This window comes from Crinia signifera, chromosome 3 (assembly GCF_055691185.1).
Source record: "Crinia signifera chromosome 3, ASM5569118v1, whole genome shotgun sequence".
NCBI classification, from domain to species: Eukaryota; Metazoa; Chordata; class Amphibia; order Anura; family Myobatrachidae; genus Crinia; species Crinia signifera.
The window spans coordinates 206,367,426-206,389,886 of NC_139219.1; the positions used below are offsets into that span (position 1 = coordinate 206,367,426).

A 22,461-nucleotide genomic window follows, 5' to 3' on the forward strand; every position below is an offset into this window, starting at 1 on the left:
AGCTGCTTACTAAAACTCTAATTAAGAAATCACATGTCATTCTGGAAGTATCTGAACTCATTTAACAGATGGCTTCTTCGATGGTTTCAGCACCTTGCACAACATGCAAAGTATTGCGCTGCAGTAAGATGCATTTCCCCTTATCTTGCAGTGGCATTGATTCAGTGTATGGAGGAACAGAAAAAGCCACCTACATAACACCGAAGTAGTTACTGCTTCAATTGTAGGCAGGGCAAACTGGACTGTTTTTGCAGGTGCTGCAGTCTAGTACATGCAGCTGCTGAATGCCAGTAATATCCCAATATTTTACGGACTGACCACGGAGCGCATCACCTGCATGACTCTGTCAGTACCCCAAATTTTATGGTATGAGCAAACCATGGGACCTGTTGAAATTCACCCAGCTTTAACATTTTCAAAATATTTATGGCATTATCAGAAATCACAAATCCTAAGGTGAGTCCAAGCGAGGATGTTGATAAGACATCCATTAGTATTTCAAAGAGGTTGTCTGGCCTTTTACTGAAGATAGTGATGCAGAGAGTAGCCTTCCTCTGAATGAGCTGGCGTTAAGTGTTAGATGCTGCTGCTGAAGGTGATTCACCCACTCAGTGGGCTGTCACATGGGTGGATTCAGGGGGGGGGGGGGCCGGGCATGTGCCCCCCTGTCATTTTAAACATAGCTCATTTTGGAGCTGAGGACTGGGGCTTTCCAATGAGCCCAGACCTGTGTCGCTATCCCCAGGCAACCAGACATATCGCCAGACAAACCTAGAGCTTTATCCCCTTAGGATAACATGGGACCCGATAAATCTGCCCCCCACCCGGTTCTGACGGCTGCCATTTCACCCCGCTGCATCACAGAAACTCGTGGTTGATCTCATTTGAACCCAAATCGCTGGGCCTTCAATTATACCAGGCAGGTCCATTAGTTCCGGAGATATTGTGGGTAAACAGAGTTTTTTAATTCTGAAATGTAATTTCATGGCTGTTCATGTTCTTTGAGGGCAGATTTCTCTGGAACCAAGCACCCCAGTTTCACAGGAGCAAAATCATTTGTAGCCCACTTAAAAGTTCTTCAATATGATACTGGTCTAATGTAAATGGGTCAGTTGGTTCCAAAGATATAGCCGTTTAAATGAGATAGCCGGTTAAAGGGAGGGGAGGGGTGGTTTTCTCTCCCTCTCCCACCAGAAAATGCAGGGACTAGGCTGGTGTAAAAGGGGCCAACCCGGGAATGACCCTGCACGATCCTGGGACAATATTCCCTGGTAAATCCCTGAATTTTCTGTGTGAAAGGGGTATTATTTCAAATAGCCGGGACCTGCAGTGCTCTGAATACAGCTGGGCAGCCCCCCGCTCTCTGACTGGCTGTCAATGACTGTCACTTCTTCCTGGCGGTGGCTGTCCCCCATTGCCAAGCATGTATTCCGCCTTGGCAATGAGCATGTAATCCCACATGGCAATGGGCATGGAACCCCTGGCAATGAGCATGGAACCCTTGGCAATGAGTATGGAATCCCTGGCAATGAGCATGGAACCCTTGGCAATGAGCATGTACTGTAGGTAAGCAGCACTTACTGTATGTAGCATAATTTTTAATAGGCATTATGGTGCTTGGCATAATACATAATGGACATTATGCTGTGTGGCTTAACATGTAATGGGCATTATAGTGTACATTTTTAATGCACACTTTTGGCGCGCAATGTCCCTGTTTATGAAGCATATTGTGAATTTTTATTTAATCTCTGTGGCATTATGTGAATTTTGACTCTATTGATGTGACATTATGTGAATTTCGGCATAATCCATGTGGCATTATGTGAATTTTGGGTTAATCAGTGTTGCATTATGTGAATTTTGGATCAATCCGTGAGGCATTATGTGAATTTTGGCACAATCCATGTGGCATTATGTGAATTTTGGCTCATTCCATTTGGCATCATGTGTAAGGGGCAAGTATAATGGGGTCTAGTATTTTGTTGCACAATGTGTTGTATATGGTGTGGTACACTACACCCCTTTTGAGTGGCCACACCCCCTTTTCCAGAATGAGCCTTCAGCGTGTGCACAACTACATCCTTCACTTTTGTCGCCAAGGTGGGCCTGTGTACATTAAACGCCAGGACCTATTTTTAATCCCATTCCCACCCTCTCTCTGCTCTCCTCTCTCTTGCCTCTCCCTTAGCATGTACACTGGCACCACTAACACCCTCCCCCTCCCAAACCTTCTCCTATCATGGTGCCCCCCCTGTCATTTTCTCCTGGATCTGCCCCTGGGCTGTCACAGTCATGTAATCTTTAGTTTGTCCAGTTCTGACTGTCTGTGGATAACTGATAGGTGGTTTTAATTGGATTTTTTTGTTTAGCAATTAGGGTTTTTTTTTTTTTTTACTTCTTGGAACAGGAAGGTAATTGATTGTGTAGTACAGTGGAACCAAGAATGAATTTAGTTAATAATGGGCCTTATTCTAGTTCACTCTTTCTGACAAAATACTTCTTATATGGACAAAACCATGTGCACTGCAGGGGGGCAGAGAGAATTAGATTTGTGTGAGTTATTTTGTTTCTATGCAGGGTAAATACTGGCTGCTTTATTTTTATACTGCAATATTGATCTCACTTTGAAGTAAAAGACCACCCAAATCTAATTCTCTCTGCACATGTTACATCTGCCCCACCTGCAGTGCACATGGTTTTGTCCATCTAAGAAGATTTTGTCAGAAAGAGTGAACTAGAATAAGGCCCAATGTAACAGAGATGGAGGTTATTAGATGATAAACATCTCTACCTCTACTTACTGGGGCTTGACAAATACTAAAGATGGCTAGACAAGAATATGGGTAAAAATAATTTCACACCTAATAGGTAGATCTTTTGGCCCAGGTAGTACAATGGCCTTCTTATCACATACAAGACTGTTTCTACTGTTGCCTATCAAACAAACAACTTACTAATCACCAACATCAGCTACACACAAATATCCCCCTCCTGATGTTGCACTTCCACAGTGGCATCCTCAATTTATATGTCATGCGATAACTCTGTTGCTCATTCCCACTCTATCAGAGGGTGCAGAAACAGTGAAAGGAGGCTTTGCTATAAGTACAATATAGACTCTCATCAGGGATATCTGACATTTATGAAAACATAGTTTGTTCTACTGCCTTAGTGATTCTTTCAGCACTGATTTTTCAGTTATTTTTTTCATACCCCTTCTAGACTCTAAGGGGGAAATTTACTAAAGGAAATTTGTAAAAAATAGGTGTAAAAATAGGTGTATTTGTATCCAGAAATACACTTATTTTTGACATATGGGGTGACATTCTATGCCAGGGGTGGCCAAACCGGTCCTCGAGATCTACCAACGGTCCACGTTTTCTAAGTTACCTAGCTGGTGCACAGCTGTAGTAATTACTAACTGTCACGTTTTAAAACCTGCTGCATTCATTCCTACTATAGAGCCACAGGTTGCCTGGAAAACATGCACAGTTGGTAGATCTTGAGGACAGGTTTGGCCACCCCTGTTCTATGCTATGCGGTAAAATCCGCATGTTTTTTATCGCACCAAATCGCACTTTTGAAAATCGCAAGATTGGCCCGTTTTTCGCATATTTAATGAGATGTGAAAAACGGGCCAAATAGTGCGAATAGGTGCGATTTGGTGCGATTTCTTTAGTCCTGAAAATGTGCGATTTGTATGTCTGAAAATCGCACGTTTGCAGGAAATCGCAATTTAAAAAAAAAAAAAAACCAGCGCGGGGTTCCCCGCCAGAGCATAACCAGCCCCGGGCTCATTGAGCCGGTGCTGGTGACATAAAATCAGGGTCCCCGACAAATAGGGGTCCCCTTGATTTAATGAAACCAGCACCAGGCTCAAGGTCCGGCGCTGGTTCCCGAAATACGGGGGACAAAATGACTAGGGGTCCCCCGTATTTTAAGAACCAGCACCAGACCCAACCAGCCAGCAGGGTAATGCCACAGCCGGGGGACACTTATTATATAAGGTCCCGTGGCCAAAGCATTATCCCCCTGGCTGGTCAGCATGGGCAGGGGTCCTGGGGAAGTGGGGACCCCCCAATGAAGGGGTCCCCCCCTCCAGGACTTAACAGCCCATGCTGAAAGTCCGGGGCTGTCCCCGATGCCCCAGGGCGGTGGGCATCGGGCTGATGCAAAGTGTAAAAAAAAGATTAAAAACTATTGTTTTCTACTGTAGAACTATGAGTCCCAGCAAGCCTACCCCGCATGCTGGGACTTGGAGAACCACAAGTCCCAGCATGCGGGGCATTAAAGGGCCCGCTGGCACTTGTAGTTCTACAGTACAAAAAATAGTTAAATAAAACACACTGACACCCTGAAAAATAAAAGTTTAATACATACATAACACACACACTGATACTTACCTACCTTGAGCCCGTAGGTCGGTCCCTGGATCCTGGGTCCGGGGCTCCTGGACAGAAGAGTCCGGTTCCGGGGCCTTGGTCCTGGTTCCGGGGCTGGTCCGGGGTCCTGGGCTCCAGGGCTGATGTCTCCGGGGTCCAGGATCCAAAGTAGTCCAAAAGGGGTTCCTAAGGAAGGAAATCCTACTCACCTGGTCCCCGGCGACGACCTCGGCATCCTCTCCGGCAGACGCGCTGCTCCCGGCTGATACCCGCTCACGAACTGGAGAGGCGCAGAGATGTTTCATCTTCCGCGCCTTTCCTCCGGATGTTTCAATCAGGAGCCGACTTTCTCGGCTCCATCGCATTTCCAGCTCATTAAATATGCAAAAATGGAAAAACATGCGATTTCGGACGTTTTTCGGCCTACAAGTGTCAAAAATAAGTGTATTTCTGGATACAAATACACCTATTTTTTACAAATTTCCTTTAGTAAATTTTCCCCTAAATGTGAAGGGTTCTCATTGTAATGAAGACCAGAAAAGATGCCTTACTGAGAGTTGCAGAATCACCACTGCGGATGGTGAATGGAATTTTGCCAATTTTATGGGGTTTGTAGTGAATGGGGTGTGTAGTAATCTTTCACTTTATTAGCAGCGTTTTTTCTTTTACCATTGTAAAATTATGATTTATTTTTAAATTTAGATGGCCTGACTCTGGGATCCGGGGGGCGCCACCAAGTCTGAAAATATGAAAATCAAGGATATCTATGAGGATTCTTGGTGTACCTAATGCAGATAAGGGCTGTGAAACTTCTAAGACCTCACCTCCATACTTTCTCTTGAGACATACTTACCTACTTTGCTGCCACCTCCTCCTTGTATTGTGGGTGGCACATGATTTAGTTATTTTTTGAAGTGTGGGTCGGGAGGGGGGGGGAGTAGGTTGAAGTATTGCTTAGGGTGCTGAGAAGCCTTGCACCGGCCCTGGCTACACACTGGTCATACACATCAGCTCAGTCCTGGATTAGATGGACAGAGTGGTCAGTTCAGCACAGCCACAGCCCAGCAGCTACTAGGTGTATAGAGTGTATGGACAGAGCACAGCCCAGCAGCTACTGGAGTAGGGAAGCCAATCTTGGGGCATATTTCAGTTACGGGATTTGGGATTGAAAAATGTTCAATCCTGAGATTTCCAGGATTGACCTCCCTAATAGAAAAAAATGCCACAGCCACACATATTTACTCATGCAGCCAAGAGCGGGTGGTGCGGCCGGAAGCGATAGAGAATCCTGTAAAGTCCATGAATCTCCTGTGGTGGTGAGGCCCGAACTGAAGAGCATCCTGAGTTGGAGAGTGGTGGTGTGAGGGTGCAGCCGGTGGGATGCCCAACGTGACTTCTGACCGTGCCATAAAGTGCAGAGCTGCCATAAAGTGCACAGCCGAGGACAGGATCAGCCAGGCAGCATCTGAGCGAGTGCTCAGACGCTGCTTGGCATTAGGCTGCACATGTCTAATCTCAAACTCCCAGGATTGGAAACTTCAATCACAGGATTCAAATTCTGGCAATTTTGGCACCAAGTCCTGCGTCCCTACTGATCCCGATCCTGGAATTTTTCACCCTATACTGGAGTTTATGGAGGGTATGGACAGAGCACAGCCCAGCAGCCACTGGAATGTATGGACAGAACACAGCCCAACAGCTACTGGTGTGCATGGACAGAACACAGCCCAGCAGCTACTAAAGTGTATGGAGTGTATGGATGGAGCACAGGCCAGCATCTACAGGGGTGTAATGAGTGTTTAGACAGAGTAGACCCCAGCAGCAACTGGTTTGTATTGAATGTATGGACAGATCACAGTCCAACAGCTACTGGTGTGTATGGAGTGTATGGACAGAGCACAGCCCAGCAGATACTGGAGTGTATGGACAGAGCACAGCCCAGCAGCTACTGGGATTTATGGAATGTATGGGCAGAGCCCAGCACAACAGCTACTGAGGTGTATGGATTGTATTGATGGAGCACAACCCAGCAGCTATTGGAGTGTGTGGAGTGTGTGGACAGAGCACAGCCGAACAGCTATTGGAATGTACTGTATGGATACGGACAGAGCACAGCACAGCAGCTACTGGTGTGTATGGAGTGTATGGACAAGGGCGAATCTAAGGGGTGCACTGTACCACCCATTATACCGCCAGACACATAAAATTTAAAGAAATGACAGCCGGGCAGAGAGATGTGCGTTGCCCGGCTGTATAGTAAGGGAATTGCTTGTTGCTAAGGGGGAGTGACTGTGAGACAGCCGCTGGATGCACCGAATTTAAAAAAAAATGACAGCCGGGCAGAGAGAGCTGTGTGCTGCCCGGCTATAGTCTAAGCAGGAGCATCAATATTTTCAGTTCTCCCCCTGGACTGCCGGCAGCGAATCAGGAGCGGCAATGGTGGTATTGGTCGCCGCTCCTGATTGGCTGCTGGACCGTGAGCCCCTATTAGCTCGCGGTCCAGTGGCGGGAAAACTGAAAATATTGATGCTCCTTCACAGACTACAGCCAGGCAGCGCACAGTGCTCTCTGCCTTGCTGTCATTTCTTTAAATAAAGTGCGTCCAGCGGCTGTCTCACTCCCCCTTGGAAACGAGCAATTCCCTTAGACTATACAGTCGGGCAGTGCACAGCTCTCTCTGCCCGGCTGTCATTTCTTTAAATTAGGTGCATCCAGTCAGGGCTGGATTTGTGCCTAGGCCCGTGAGGCACCGGCCTCAGGGCGGCACCAATTAAGGGCAGCAGGCAGGCTGACATTCAGTTAAATAGCAGCATGGCACAGCAGGAGGGCAGCGGCGAGTGGCGCCGCCGCAGGCATGAATTATCATATGTCGGCGGCAGCGCCGCTCGTCACTCGCCACTGCCCACCCACTCTGCCATGCACATTACATCACCGCTTAGTGGCTGGGTCCGACGGTCCCCCTGCGCTTCCAGAAATGGCTCAGGCTCACTGCTGCCGGCTCCTGCCCATTGGCTACTCTACACACACACACAGTCTATTGGCTGCTGTGTATACATCAGCTGAGCTGAGTGGCACGCAGATCCCCCCTGCGCTCAGTTGTTAGTCACAGTGTGTGAGCCGGAGAGAGACTGACGGAGACACTGTGCTAACCACTGTACTAATCAGTGCCTCTCTCCCTCCGGGTCCTCCGTACCGTGAGCAGTCCAGAGTGCTTAAAAAAATATTAAGGTGGGCTACAGTAAAATTTTAATGGAATATATAAATAACAATGTATATACATATGATTACATTAAAATGGGGGGGGCACAAAAATGTTTCCCTCCCCCCTTGACAACGAGCAATCCCTCCCCCCTTTGGCAACAAGCTATTCCCTCCCCCTTGGCAATGAGCAATTCCCTCCTCCCTTGGCAACAAGCAATTCCCTCCCCTCTGGCAATGAGCAATTCATGACATCATGACGCTGTAGTGTCATGGTGTCAATATTGAAATGACGCAGTGGCGCCGAGGCACAGTGACTGACGGGCGGGGAGACAGCAAGCTCATGTGCGGCCTTGGAGTGGGCGGGGCATAGCGACGGACGGCGAAGGGGCACAGGGGCGGGATCAGGAGTGGCCGCATCATGACATCATGACGCTGCGGCATCATGGCATCAATATGCGGTTCTCCACTTTTTTTAAAGCGGCAATCATTTACACTGCAAACTCAAACTGGTTTTGCCGCTTTAAAAAAACTGGAGATTTCTTACCAAATCTCTCACTTTCTAAATCTCTCATCATATTCATTTTCATCCTACGTGTACAGTAGTTGGGCTATTTTAAGTGGCTGATCATTTACAATTTTTTCAATAACATATTCAACATAAAAATTGGGGGTATACTGCGCTAAAAACTAAGGAGGTTTTCACAGCAGCTCAATAAAGTAGGCAATTTAAGAGAGAAAAATTAGCGCTATTGTGATAAAGGAGGGAGAGATAAAGGCGTAAGGAAAGGAAAGATTAAAAGAATGGAAAACACCTGAAAAATAAAAGTTGTTAGCGATATGTTTATAGCTCTTTTGAGATAAGGTGGAATGTCCGTGGTACCTGTACTGGCCCTAACGCTATCCAAGCCGGGTGCAGGATGCGGAGTTTGGCGTGGTGCGGCGTGTAATTGCCGCTCGTCTGTGCTCCGTCTGCCGGGTGACGTCACTCGATATGGCAGAGTCTGCGATGGTTCCTGATGGACGGAGGAAGCTTGGAGGAGCTTGGGGAGCCTTACGGGTTGATCCACGGACGAGCCCTTCAACGCGTTCAGACGGACAGGACTTGTAGTACTCTCTAGTCTCTATATCCGCTGTACTCTGTGCACTGGGAGGACCGCAAGTCTAGGCAGCTGACTCAGCTGCCTAGACTTGCGGTCCTCCCAGTGCACAGAGTACAGCGGATATAGAGACTAGAGAGTACTACAAGTCCTGTCCATCTGAACGCGTTGAAGGGCTCGTCCGTGGATCAACCCGTAAGGCTCCCCAAGCTCCTCCAAGCTTCCTCCGTCCATCAGGAACCATCGCAGACTCTGCCATATCGAGTGACGTCACCCGGCAGACGGAGCACAGACGAGCGGCAATTACACGCCACACCACGCCAAACTCCGCATCCTGCACCCGGCTTGGATAGCTTTAGGGCCAGTACAGGTACCACGGACATTCCACCTTATCTCAAAAGAGCTATAAACATATCGCTAACAACTTTTATTTTTCAGGTGTTTTCCATTCTTTTAATCTTTCCTTTCCTTACGCCTTTATCTCTCCCTCCTTTATCACAATAGCGCTCATTTTTCTCTCTTAACATATTCAACATATGCAACACATATTTTATACCTATGGTCTGACAAATTCCCTGCAGTTGTATTTAATTTTTTATTATCCATTCATGTTTCTCAGAATAATTACACAAGATTAATACGGACTGCTGGGGTTCTGTTGTAAAAATATACAATGATGTCATCAGGCAAAATATTCTTTACAAAAAGGAGCTACTGTATTCCATGGAGTTAATCACTCTGACTGCATTGATGGCTGCATGCACATTTCTAACCCATTATGGAATAATGATCATCATTATCTTCAAGTTTTGTCATGCAGTCATGCAATTTTACCAGAATGTAGGCGTCATGCCGAACTGAACATACAAACAGCTTGCAGAGCATTGTATAGCATGTTTTTCACACCGCTCATGCTCGAGACTCGAGTGCTCACAAGTATGAGCAATGCTGAATAGCATGCATTCCAAGAACATTTTCACTGGATCCTAAGAGGTGTAGCTTGGCTTATATGGGCAATGATCGGGGAGGCCAACTGGGGGCTATGCAAAGTTTGATATAACCTTAAATATGCCTTTTTTTCATGAAATTCATTTCAATAAAGTGAAGGCTGGTTCAAGTAAAGATTTGTTTCCATGATGACAGACACAGTGCCTCCTACACCACAGCATGACAGACATGCTGCTGCCATTTGGAGGTAGGGAAGGGGTGGTGACATCAGCGTTTCATAAAATGGAGGTGTGTCGGCCATGCTTTTGGTGCACCAAGGCCAGTAGCTGCACCTTTGGACCTAGCTTCACTGACCAAGGCAGCCCATCACGGGGGGGGGGGGGGGGGTACAAAGGGTCAGAGACAAAGCAGCTTCCTCCTGAGGGTCTGCTGGGTCCTCGGGCCCCCCAAGCCCCTGGGCCTCGTAGAACTTTCCCTGGACCCTCTATAGTTATTCCACTGTTTGTAACTCATATTGAAGACCATATATTTCATTTGTTTAAATTATAGTAAGATTTTACATTAAAGATGATCTTTTGTTCACAATACATTTTACAAATTGCAAAATGTCAAATAAAATGTCAAATTCCTGTCAACACGCTACAATTACAGCAGGTCAAAGTTCTAATACAGCATTTAACTTATTTCCTCATTCACCTCTGTCCAAAAATTCACTTTAAACTTCGTTTTTTTTTATTGCACATTCCTAGTGTAGTTTCAAGTTAGAAAAGTCATTTTAAATGCACATTTGACTTCGGTAAATTTGGGGTATATTTACTAAAGTGCAGGGTTTTTTAAGTGGAGATATTCCCCATAGCAACCAATCAGACTTTGGGGGTCATTCACATTGGCGTGTAAAGAGACGAATTAGCAGTGCGGTCCGATGTTACGGGTCTGCGCATCACAGGACCTCATCCGCGCTCCCCTTCTGCGTCCAGGTAAAAGTCAGTCTAGGCTGACTTGGATTTGCGAAAAGGTGGCACAATCCTTCGAAGGTCGCAGACAATCTAGTGATTTTTCACCTGTACACTCGCATGCGAATGGATGAGTGAGCGTAAACATCCATTCACATGCAAATGCAGCAGCTCGCACGGGTGAAGGGGGGAAAGCATTCGCACAGACAGCTGGAGGCATCTAACCAATCGGCAAGCTGCTAATGTGTGCAGCTTACCGAGCCAATGTGAATTGGCCCCTTTAGCTATTATCTTCTAAAAGGTGCTACATAAATCATAAAGAGAATCTGATTGGTTGATATGGGTAACATCGCCACAAAATGTACCAGCGCAAGATCTGATGGGAAGGGATTTAGGAATATATGACATTTAGGGGCTAATTCTGAGTACTGTGACTTAGCACCTTGACAAAACCATGCTGCACTGGAGGGGTGACTAGATTTAAAATGTGCAGAGAGACTTAGATTTGAATAGCATGTGTCCTGTGTCAACTCTAAAAATGTTTAAAATAAAACAACCAAGTATTTGTGGGCTGCACGCAAAAGCAGCCAATATTTGCCCTGCATGCAAAACTATGTATTTGTACCCCTTGCTTTGCAAATTGGTGTGTTCTGTTTACAAAGTTGCTTGGCTTTTTTGCTTTGCTCCCACCTCAAAATCAGTCCCTTAATGTGCAAATGGTTATCTGTCATCTTGAGGTATATCACTTATTATATCACCAATTTTGTAATAATCTCTTCTTATGCTGTAGATGTGTACAACTCGCATCATGTGGTCTCTCAAATAATAATATCCTGTGTAGTTCAGGAAGCAGAAGTGTGTTAGATGAGAGAGTTCATGCTGTCCCTAGCTCTTTCCCCATAGTAATGGTAGGCATGCGTGATTCCAAACTCAGGGCTAAATATAGTAAAGCTTCTAAAAATGAAAAAATATGATGTTGCCCATAGCAACTGATCAGATTCTGGGCCAGATGCACTAAGCTTTAAAAGTGATAAAATGGAGAGTGATAAACAAGCAGCCAATCAGCTCCTGCCTGATACATTTCAAACACAGTCTGTGACATTTAAAGCAAAATTACTAAGTCTTTCTGTGCGCACTATAAACTAGATGCAGCTAAACAATCATTGGTTACAGGTGATATCCAAAGTGGTAGTTCTATCCTGTTTTTTCACTACCACAGTCTGTGACATGGCAGGTAGGAGTTGATTGGCTGGCTGTTTATCACTCTCCATTTCATCGCTTTTGAAGCTTAAGGTGGCCATACACCAGAAAGACCGGTCTTACAATCATTATTGTGTCCAATTTCCCTTCAACTCCCCGGCAGTCCTTGGTGGTTTTTGGACACACAGGGGGAAATTAACAAGATGTGTATTCTACTTCACATGTGATGTTGCTATGAGCAACCAACCAGAATCTACTTCTTATTTATTTAGCACCCTCTAGAACTGGGGTAGCCAACCCTAGTCCTCGAGAGCTACCAACAGTGCATGTTTTGCAGGTCTCCTCACAGAATCACAAGTGAGCTAATTAGCTCCATCTGTGTATCTTTTAAAATGTGTCAGTGTTTAATGAGTGCAGCTGTGCAGCAGCTAGGTTGTCTGGAAAATGTGAACTGTGTGTAGCTCTCGAGGGCTAGGGTTGGCTACCACTGCTCTAGAAGATAGTAGACAGGATCTGATTGGTTGAACAGAGCAACATAAGGATAGGAGTACCAAAAATCCTGTTTTTTTATTTTCAGGTTGCCAGCAACTACCAATCTGCTCACATCTGCTGTGTTATTCCCTAATACATAGCCCTAATGAAGCAATCCTCTGAAAACAGTTTTCAGAGTAGTGACAGAATTGTGCAAAAGGATGTCCACCGCTCTCTTCAGCTGCCCACCCGTCTGCCGCTGGAAACTTCTGGGGCTCACAGTGTCTTCACTGCCACGGGCCTCCTGGAAGCTCCACCTCTCTTCTCTGCTAGTCATCGAGGAAGTGTCACATGACTCTGGTTGTATGAGTCATTTAAAGACAAATTGCATGTGCTTAAAAGCACATGCCATCTGCTCCCAATCCCAACTGATCTGACGTGCAGCACGTCACATCAGAAGACCAATCCTCCAATCTCCCTGGGCCGGCATTGTATGATTGTGTGCGCACGATGTGCACACAATCTGCATACAATCCATCGTACAATCCATTGAGATTGTATAATTGGGTGCAATGTCTTTCAGGTATATGGGGGCCTTTAGTGCATCTGGCCCATTGTCTCTATTGCCTCTCTTCTCTATTGCATCCTAGAAAATAATAGACAAATATTGCTATGGGCAACATCACCTACTTTTATTTTTAGAAGCTTTAGTAAATTGTACCCTTTTGTGCGCCATTTGCACATGTGCTAATAAATGAGAGTTTGCATCCCTACTCATACTGTATATATAACATATTGCTGGAATGCAGTTTCACTAGGCATAACAATAATGACATGAATAATATTACTCACCTTCCCAGCGCTCATCGCAGACAGTGAATAAAATAGTTTTGTTGGCTAAATCTGGAAACACGCTGCTACACTCCATAACAAATGCCTGGGGGATCATTATAACGCAGGACACAATCCAAATAATGATAATGCTGTTTCTTGCTCTCTTGGCAGTACTTTTAAACATTAATGGATGGCAAATTGCATACCATCTATCCAGTGCTATGCAACTGAGCGTCAGCACAGAAACAGAAACTGATACAGTCTGCAAAGAAAGATACAATTAATCAACTCTCACTAAAGTATTCAGTACATTCATTTTGCATGATAACATTTTATATTCAGCATTTTGCACCTACAGCACACAATATTAACTCTACTAGCTAAGCCCGCTAGAAGCAAAAGCTTCGAAAGCTATTTCTGTACAGTATGTGTGATTGCCTTTGTGTCTCTGTATGTGTATGTGTGAAAGAGAAAGAGATGTAGTTTCACTCGCTGCCAGAAGATGGCAGTGTTTCGATCACACACGGACACTAGACACACATATATATATACAACACACTTGTAACAAATTAGTAGTTGGTTTACTATATATATATATATATATATATATATATATATATATATAGTAAACCAACTACTAATTTGTTACAAGTGTGTTGTGGTACATGATATGTAATATTTGTAATGGAATTAGTGAATCTCGAGAGCCCATGTTACAAATTGTGTAAGGAATGATATGTGAGAAATTATTTAGAAAATGCAAGTGATAACTGAGCATGAAGTGTTAATGACAAATAAGACTAAGATGATTTTTGATGATGAATTACAAGTGACGTTATAATATTCCCCGCATCATATTTTAATCAGGTTTTAAATAGGGACATAAGACAAAAAAAGTGTCTTGCTTCTGATAAATAGCTTAAAGAGTATACAGTATATACTGTTGTCTAGTTTTTATTTACTTTTCTATGTCATCATACAATTATAGCTTATTATAGAGATGTCATACAATAATAGTTCATTATACAGATATAGCCACGCTCACCGTTGTGGCGATTCAACATCTCACGATTGTCTGGTGCGACAAATATGCACTGGCCCCACAGAATTGCCATGCTGCGATGTCACCCCTCAGTGCGTTTCTATGAGCCACGGGAGTGAATTAGATGCCCATGGTGAAAAGATCATGCCAATCACCATGGGAGTCATGGGTGGTGATTGGCATGGCAACGATGAGTGTGGCTACATCAGTACACGTTAAATTCTGGTGACTTGTGCAGGCGACTGGCAGTGTTTGGCAGTCATAAGGTTGACAAGCATTAGGTCAACCTTTTCACTGTCGACTTGCCCAATGTCAACCTAATGCTTGTGTCGACCTAATGACCCTGTCGACCTAAAGTCATGTCAACCTTTTTATGTGTCGACCTAAGGTTTGTCAACCTTCAATCGACCATAGTTTGGTTGACCTAATGACCCATACCCCAATGTAGAACAAATTTTCTAGCATCTTCTAGAATTAGAAGGCACCCTGTGGCACTCTAAGTACAATGGAACTAAACATTCCAGCATGCCCTGCCACAGTATCAGCAAAACAGTGTCAGTGAATGCTGAGATGTGTAGGTCCACAGAAGTTGGTGTACCAAAGATTCCCTACCTCAAACTTGCCTTCCTTCCCTGATCAACTGGGAGGCTCCGGAAAATTGTCAGCGGCCCCTTACCCCTGGAGGGGTAGGAATGTCTTTCGGACCTGGCCGTTGTCCAGGGCCGTATTATGGCTTGGGGGTGGTGGGGGCCCTCGGCACTTAAGACAGAGGGGCCTGTGTAAGGGGGGGGGGGTTATTAGATTGTGTATATTTTTTGAACAGGACCCATTCCAGACAGGACAAAATGCTCTCTATCTGGACTTCCACCTTAATATATTGTTGGCGTCACCTGTGTTTAATTATTTAATTCATAATAAAGGCTTTTCAACACATGTGATTGCAAGCATAACTTAAGAGTGAAATCCAGGTAGAAAGGATTCTGTCCATCCTGGAATAGGTCATGTTGGAAAAGATTAATTGTGTTTTTAAAATTTAAACCACTGGAGTACATCAGATTTAAAATAATAGTTTAATAATCTATCGGTACCACTTTTAGCTCCACCAAATGATGAGAAAACTATTTTATAAGTTTTCTTCTAGTGGAACTAAGAATACTTTAACAACTTTAAAATACACATAGTACTACTCACTCTAAAATTAAAATACACTCTGTACTACTCACATACTGGGACAAAAAAATAATATATTCTTATTTACCTGTATAAATAAGAAATTTGGTGAAATCAAAGGACAGGGGGCTGGATTCTCTAAAGCAGAAATGCGGTAAAAGCCCAGTATCGGGGTTTTACCGCATTTCTGTATTCTCTGTTGCCCCTCCGCAGTGTCAGCGCCACAGAAGGAATCACCGGCAAAAGCTGATGATCCCCTGCAGAAGCCTATAGGCTTCTTACTGCATGGATCCCTCCCATCATGCCCCCCGCCGTCCCTGTCGCTCTGCACATGCGCAGATGGACTCCTGGGTCTCAGACCCGGAAGTCCAGTGCTGGAGCCGCATTGCAAAGGACAGCTCTTATCGCAAGAGCTGTTCCTTGTGTTAATGATCGCATGTTAGAGCATATGCCATCTTTAACAATGCGGTACCTGGCAAAGGGGGGGTGTTAGAGGGCAGCGGATGTTAGAACTTCCCGCCCAGGGTCACTACACTGCCAGTATATTTTTCAATTCTGTGACCAGTTTGTGTTAGAAAAAGCTCATTACCTAAGCAGCATGACACCTTAAAAACAGGTCTGGGTCTGAGATCTTCTTATTTCTTCTCCCAGATCCTAAGGAAATGTGTAGCCCTCACAACAGAAGGTCAACTCCTCTCAAGAGACACTACTGGGGGAATTAGATTAATCATAAGGTTTACCCTGTGGCTAATTGCCGGTGCTAGAGGTATTCAATTAGCAGTAAATACCCTATGCATGTGTCCCTGCTGATGGACTAATCCTCGCAGCTCATGAAGTCTGCAAAAAACTCAACTTCAATATCAGGTCGCAAATGGGAAAGAAAAAACAGATACATAGATAATCTATTTTATATATTGGGATGGTAATAAGTAGTCTATCACTCATTTTTATTATCACTATTTGGATTACATTTCACTAGCACTTTTTGTTTCGCTCCATTAACTTTCTAGATGTTTGGATACTGTATTGTGAAACAATTCATACAGACACCTTTTTTAAACCAGTTTACTATACTAATTATTTCAATTATTTAAGAAGCCACCTCAAACCTTGGCCAGGGACGTATTTCCCACTAGGCACGTGAGGCACGTGCCTATGGGCGGGCACGTGCCTATGGGCGGCACCTGCTGGAGGCGGCACGGCATCCCCCCTTCTCGCGGGGGTCCGCAAATCGCGGGAAGGGGGAGTCACGGGGGTCTGCTAAATGCGGGAGGGGGGGGGGTCGCAGTGGTCAGCGAGGGCAGCTGCTCCATATCCCAGCAGCACTATGGCAGCAGTGACATCTCCTCCAGCACTGGGAAGGAGGACAGGACGCCTCCTCTAGACCTGGGACTGTGAGTGCTACATCAGCAGGTATGGGGGTGGCACACAATGTTGTGCCTATGGGCGGCATGTTACCTAAATCCAGCCCTGACCTTGGCAATATAACATTGGTCAGATCCTCCCTCTACTGTAAGTAGGAGTTGTTGCTTAGATGATGCCTTCAAAATGCTATCTAGAGATGTGTTTTCTGCTTTCAAACATCAAGACTACCATGCACATATCTTTAATAAAGCCATCAAGGAAGTCAGTAACATAGACAGATCATCTCTCTTATTTACCTAATGTCCCACACTCTAGCACTGATGCACCTAGCACTCCAATTAAACATGATAGCTTTTGTAACACAATACAATTCTTTGGCTCTTGCTATTAAATAAATTATTGCTAAGTTATCCCCTTCTACTAAATACATTTTTAGGTCTGGTTCTTGAAAACAACGCAAAATATTTTTTTAGAAAAAAAAACTCTGGCTGGTATTCAATTAACCACCAAAGAATAATGCAAAGAATCGGTGCAAAAAATATTTTTTTTTATCACAATTCTTTTTTAATCGATAACCCCCAAAAACATTTTATTACCAGAAACAGACCATTTTTGTCCAAAACCAGGCTGTTTTCAGGGATTTTGATTCGCTGCTAGAGGCAGGTGAAACAAAATCCCAGATAATCCGCAGCTTGAGCTGGCTTGTTGAGGCTAAATGAATATTACACCGGCAACACAATTACCCCTGACTAAGAGCCCTGGTTGATAAAATACAGTGGGACCCTTAGTAATTTTTCCCATGTATTTTTAGAACTAAGACCGTCTGAAAGAGTCTGGGGCTGGATATACTTAAGAGGTGGACCACTCATCATTAAATTTATAACTTGTTCTTAAGTTTTTCTGTTAGAAGCATGCATGATCTCACTGATCTGTGCATGCTTCTGTCAAACTCTTCTGCTGGTCTTTTCTGGTGATTTTTGGTAAGGTTTTGAGTGCAATTTTAACAATCGCACACTATTACATTTGGCACTTCTATACTTTTCAATGGGAAAACATCTGGATGCGATTTCTTATATGTGACTTTTGCTTAAAGTAGTAAATGTGCGATTTTAACCCTAACTGCACCTAATTGGCAATTTGTGGAAACGTGACCAATAGTCTCTCATTATGTCAACACATGGGAAATTGGGAATCTAGACGACTTAATCATTATTGCTAGTGAGCAAATAAAGAATACTAAAAGAGTGGGACTAAATAATGGTTTTAGGGCTGTAACACATCCTTTCAAGTCATCGGCTACAAGCAGTGTTTGACAGTTGTGATTGACACATGTATCTTCTTCATTTTCATCAGAGCAGCAGGGATCGGACAAGCTGTGTGGAATCTGGCCTGTTTAAAACACACTCTGATAAATTTGTCCTGTTTTGTGGTCATTCAAGATTGTCCATGTTATGGGAGGTCACATACACTATTGTTTCTGGTATATTTCTTGAAGTCACATTGCACACCACCAAAGTAACCTTCTCCAGACAAGTTATTTCATACAAACAATGCCCTGAATTTCACAAAGTGACTATGACAGATAGCTTTTGGATTGATAATTCCTTCGACGGAGATATTTATGAGACCACTTTACACATTTTCACAAGTGTTCATAGTATCTATACCATGCAAAAAAAAACAAAATTCTTCCATTTTGTAGGTGGTGATGAATTGGTTTCAAAATAGCATTGGGCTGTTTTGACGTCAGACTTCTGCATTCCAAGGGGAACACCCACCCATGCTGGACATTCCCCTGCACATATGGGGCTGCGGACGAATTACGGTCGCTGTGAGTGATCCTGAATCAGCCCCAATGTTTATTTAAAATAAAATTTGTTACAGTGGGCTAAATATACTAAGATGGAAGTTCTATTGAATAAGGGATGTTGCAATAGCATCAGATTCTATCTATTATCTTCTAGAACAGGGGTGTCAAACTCAAATTCATTGGGGGCCGCATCAGCAGTTTGGTCACCCTCAAAGGGCCGGTTGTATCTGTAGGTCCCCCTGTATAATTATAATGCCATGACACCACAGGCTGCTCCCCCTGTATAATATAAAATGAATGCCATGACACCACAGGCTGCTCCCCCTGCATAATAATAATGCCATGACACCACAGACTGCTCCTCCTGTATAATATAATAAAAGTAATGCCATGACACATAAATGATTATACAGGAGGAGCAGCCTGTGGTGTCATGGCATTATTATTATTATACACGGGGACACCTCAGGAAACAGCAGATACTGTATATATATTTTTTTTTATTGTGAGTGTGATCCTCCTCCTCACTTACTGTCCGTCTGTCCTGCAGCTGCTGCGGCTTCCAGCTTTTCTTCACTGCTTGCTGCGGCCACACTGTCCCCGACTCCCGGTCCAGCTTCCCTGCCTGCTCCTACTTCTCTACAGACGCATGGGCGGGCGGCGTCATCGTCATGACGTCCCCACCCAGTGTCTGTCACTGCCGGGCATCAGAGGGAACAGGCGGCCGGGCCCTCCTCCACGTAGCCGTGGAGGCCGGCGGCCATGTTTCTGTAGCCGCATACATATGTGCCTACAGGAACATGGCCGCCGACAGTGGAGGAACAGGTAAGGTGGCCGCAGTGGGGTGGGTGAGAGGAGGTGGCCTAGGCAGGAGCTGGGACACACTGCCCTGCGTGCTATCTCCTCGCCCGGGCCACATGACGAGGTCTGGCGGGCCGGATTTGGCCCACGGGCCTTGTGTTTGACACCCGTGTTCTAGAAGGTTATAAATAAATAAGAAGTAGAATCTGATTGTTTGCTATATGCAACATCCCATCTTCAATAGAACTCCCATTTCACTAAATCTACCCCTATATGTTTATTCTAATTGTAGAAGATTGTAAACAAAATCATAACATGGCAACAAACAAATAACTATACCTGTAGGTAAGGAATTACTTTGCAGAGAATTTTTCCAAAGAACCATGTTTCAGTAATGTCAACTACCAAAGTCGCTGGAAGACAAGTAATGGTGACAAGGACGTCTGCAAGTGATAGGTTGACTATGAAATAGTTGGTGACAGTCCTCATATGATGGTTCTTCCAAACTGCAACACAAACTAATATTACATACACATGTTAATAAAAAATAAATATACATAAATATGTAATGTATCATTTCCTAGATTACTAGAAACTGGTATATAATCAATCACACTTATAATAGTTTTCATTTATTAAAAAAAATGCATATGTAAAATGTGAGAAATGGATGACTACTTAAAATGTAGGGTGGTGCTTCAATTGGCTGACAAAAGACATGGTACTGCTACCTCTGCCAGTAATCGATGGGGGAGCACCCAGTGTAGAGCAAGGCCGCCCCACTCATTGGGTCCCTCCTCGCTATGTGCCTGCACAAATTTGCTGCCATGTCTCTAAAGTGCGTGTGCTCCACTGCACAGTAAAGTGTTCGCTCAGAAGCGCTAGTCATGCTAGAGCCTATTCACACAGATACAAATAGATTTTGGACTGAGCAGGATTAGCTGCTTCTTACACAGGGTGTGTACCCTTAGCTTGCAAGAAAGAGGACTGTGATAGCAACAAAATATGAAGCTGCCACTTTAAGAAGCGCAGTCTTGCTCAGTTCACTAATCACACAATATTCATATTGGTTAGATATCAATATTTATATTTATTAAAAGGACAAATCACATAAAATTTCAATTTTGTTCAAAGTGCACAGTTTAAGTGCGTGCACATTGGCACGTGCACTCATGCGCAGTTGTGTGAAAATAGCGCTCTGTGATTTTTGGATACTTGCGCTGAACTCTAAATAATCCCCTTTGTCTCCACGTGCATAATCCTAACTATGAACAATTTGCTATGTACTCCAAGGGGGAAAGATCTCTTGGGTTGCTATAGAAAATATATATACATACAGTATATGTCAATTAATAAATATGGAAACCCTGTAAATGTGAAAAAGGATCAGAGACCGCTGATAAGATCACATTCAATTTATTTTTTCAGGGATACTTTGAAGACACCTTAAATGATGTCACCCATATTCTTTAGGACAGAGTATAATGGGCCTTTTTCTGCATGGATCACTAATCAGAGAATTTGCAGTTGTTTGCAGTTGTTTAAAGCCTCTGCCTAGACAGAAAGTACCCCCCCCCCCTTTGCGAAATTGCGCAATGTATTGTCAGATCTATTCGCAAAACCGAACCAGTTTATTCCATCAGCGCCATTCTGGGGCTTCCACTAATGTGCTGTAGAACTATTCTGGAGGTAGTCATCACTGACATCAGAGACCCATCTGAAAAATGCCATGTTGCCACACTTAAACGCCAGATTCCTATCAATCAAACTGCGACTACTCTGTAAGACATCTGTGGGTACAGAGAATTGTTTTGCTATTTGGTCCCGCCCATGAATGATGCGAACGCTGTGCTTGTGCAGTCATTTTATAATCAATTCATTTTAAATTCTCTGATTAGCGATCTAAAATTAATTAGTCCTAACCTATGATATAATTGTCTAGTTCCTTAATGCTTTGGCTTTGAAAAGGTTATCTCCTGACATCTAATGACAATACAATTTGGGTTCTGAAGTCGTCCCCATCCCTGATGTTCGTGGTTTGTGCATGCACAAACCCCAGGAGCGACAAAGGAAAGGGGTGGGCTGGGGAGGGAGCAGGGATACAGACAGAATTTTTGGGTGTCCTGATAAAAACGTTGGGCATTCCAGGCATGGCGATGTCTCCCTAGGCCGGGTGGCTGGCGTCACATGACTTAGCACTTGACACAAATTCGGAAGACAGCAGCCATCTGAAAAGTAAGTGAGACCCAATTTTCAGACCGAAGGCTGGAGAATTCATTCGATGGTGAGTACCATCGAATTACTCCTCCTCCTTGCTACCGCATGCGAGAAGATGTGTTAGCATGTATAGTGTTTACTTATTCGCTAGGCTGCAATTATACGCAGCCTAGTCAACAGGTCTTAATCAGGCCCTATGTGCAAATGCTGCAGTACAGCTGTTTGACAGGAAATTGGTGGTGTGGTCCCTTTTTAAGTGTAGGCTGCAAACATTTATGCAAGAAGCAGTTGTGCATGCATCCCTAGGCGCAACATTTTTGTCCCCCCCCCCCCATTTTACCATATTCATTATTAAGTTACAGAAGCAACACACTGGGCTCGAACGTGCCGCTTGAGAGCTCGGCACAGCTGTCCACTCTACACACAGCAGCCAATAGGCTGTGTGTATAGTACACCCAATATGAGGCAGTGGTTCAGCTCGTTGAGCTTACGGGACCGCCACCATTGGCCACACCATTTACACTTGCACAAGCCCTCTTCTAGGCACATATTCAAGTGACATGCCATAATAATCCACCCATTTTTATGTGTTTGAATAGCCATCTCCAAAAAATAGTAGTGTTCAACCCAGAAACAGGCCCATGTTCTGGGTCAGTATTTTATTATTTTCTGGTTTGTGAATGAGCCGTGCTCTTTTCTTAAATTACAGAAAAAATATTTTGGCTTTGGCATGTAAACAAAAAGTTCAATAGTCATTTTATTTTCTTACCTGATTTTAGTGACACAAAAGACAAAAATGGTGTCTATATGTGTGGAAGATTTATGCAATGCAAAACTCTGATATTTTTCCCTAAAAGACAAAAATGTTTAGTGCGTCACTTTTTCTGTAATAATAGTAATTTACTATAATTAAAAATGACTCAATGTTCTGGCTTGAGTATTCCTAATTTAAAAATAATAAAAAAAA

General features: G+C 44.0%; 1 protein-coding gene across 1 annotated transcript in view; it reads right to left on the reverse strand.

The window, feature by feature from the left end:
• The window catches only part of HCRTR2 (hypocretin receptor 2), a 137,628-nt gene that overhangs the window by 29,318 nt on the left and 85,849 nt on the right, over positions 1-22,461 (reverse strand). Inside the window, exons 2-3 of the mRNA XM_083177323.1 lie at positions 19,617-19,795; positions 13,108-13,351 (exon numbers count right to left, since the gene is read on the reverse strand). Of these exons, the coding sequence (XP_083033449.1) occupies positions 13,108-13,351; positions 19,617-19,795 (423 nt within the window). The remainder of the gene's footprint in view (positions 1-13,107; positions 13,352-19,616; positions 19,796-22,461) is intronic.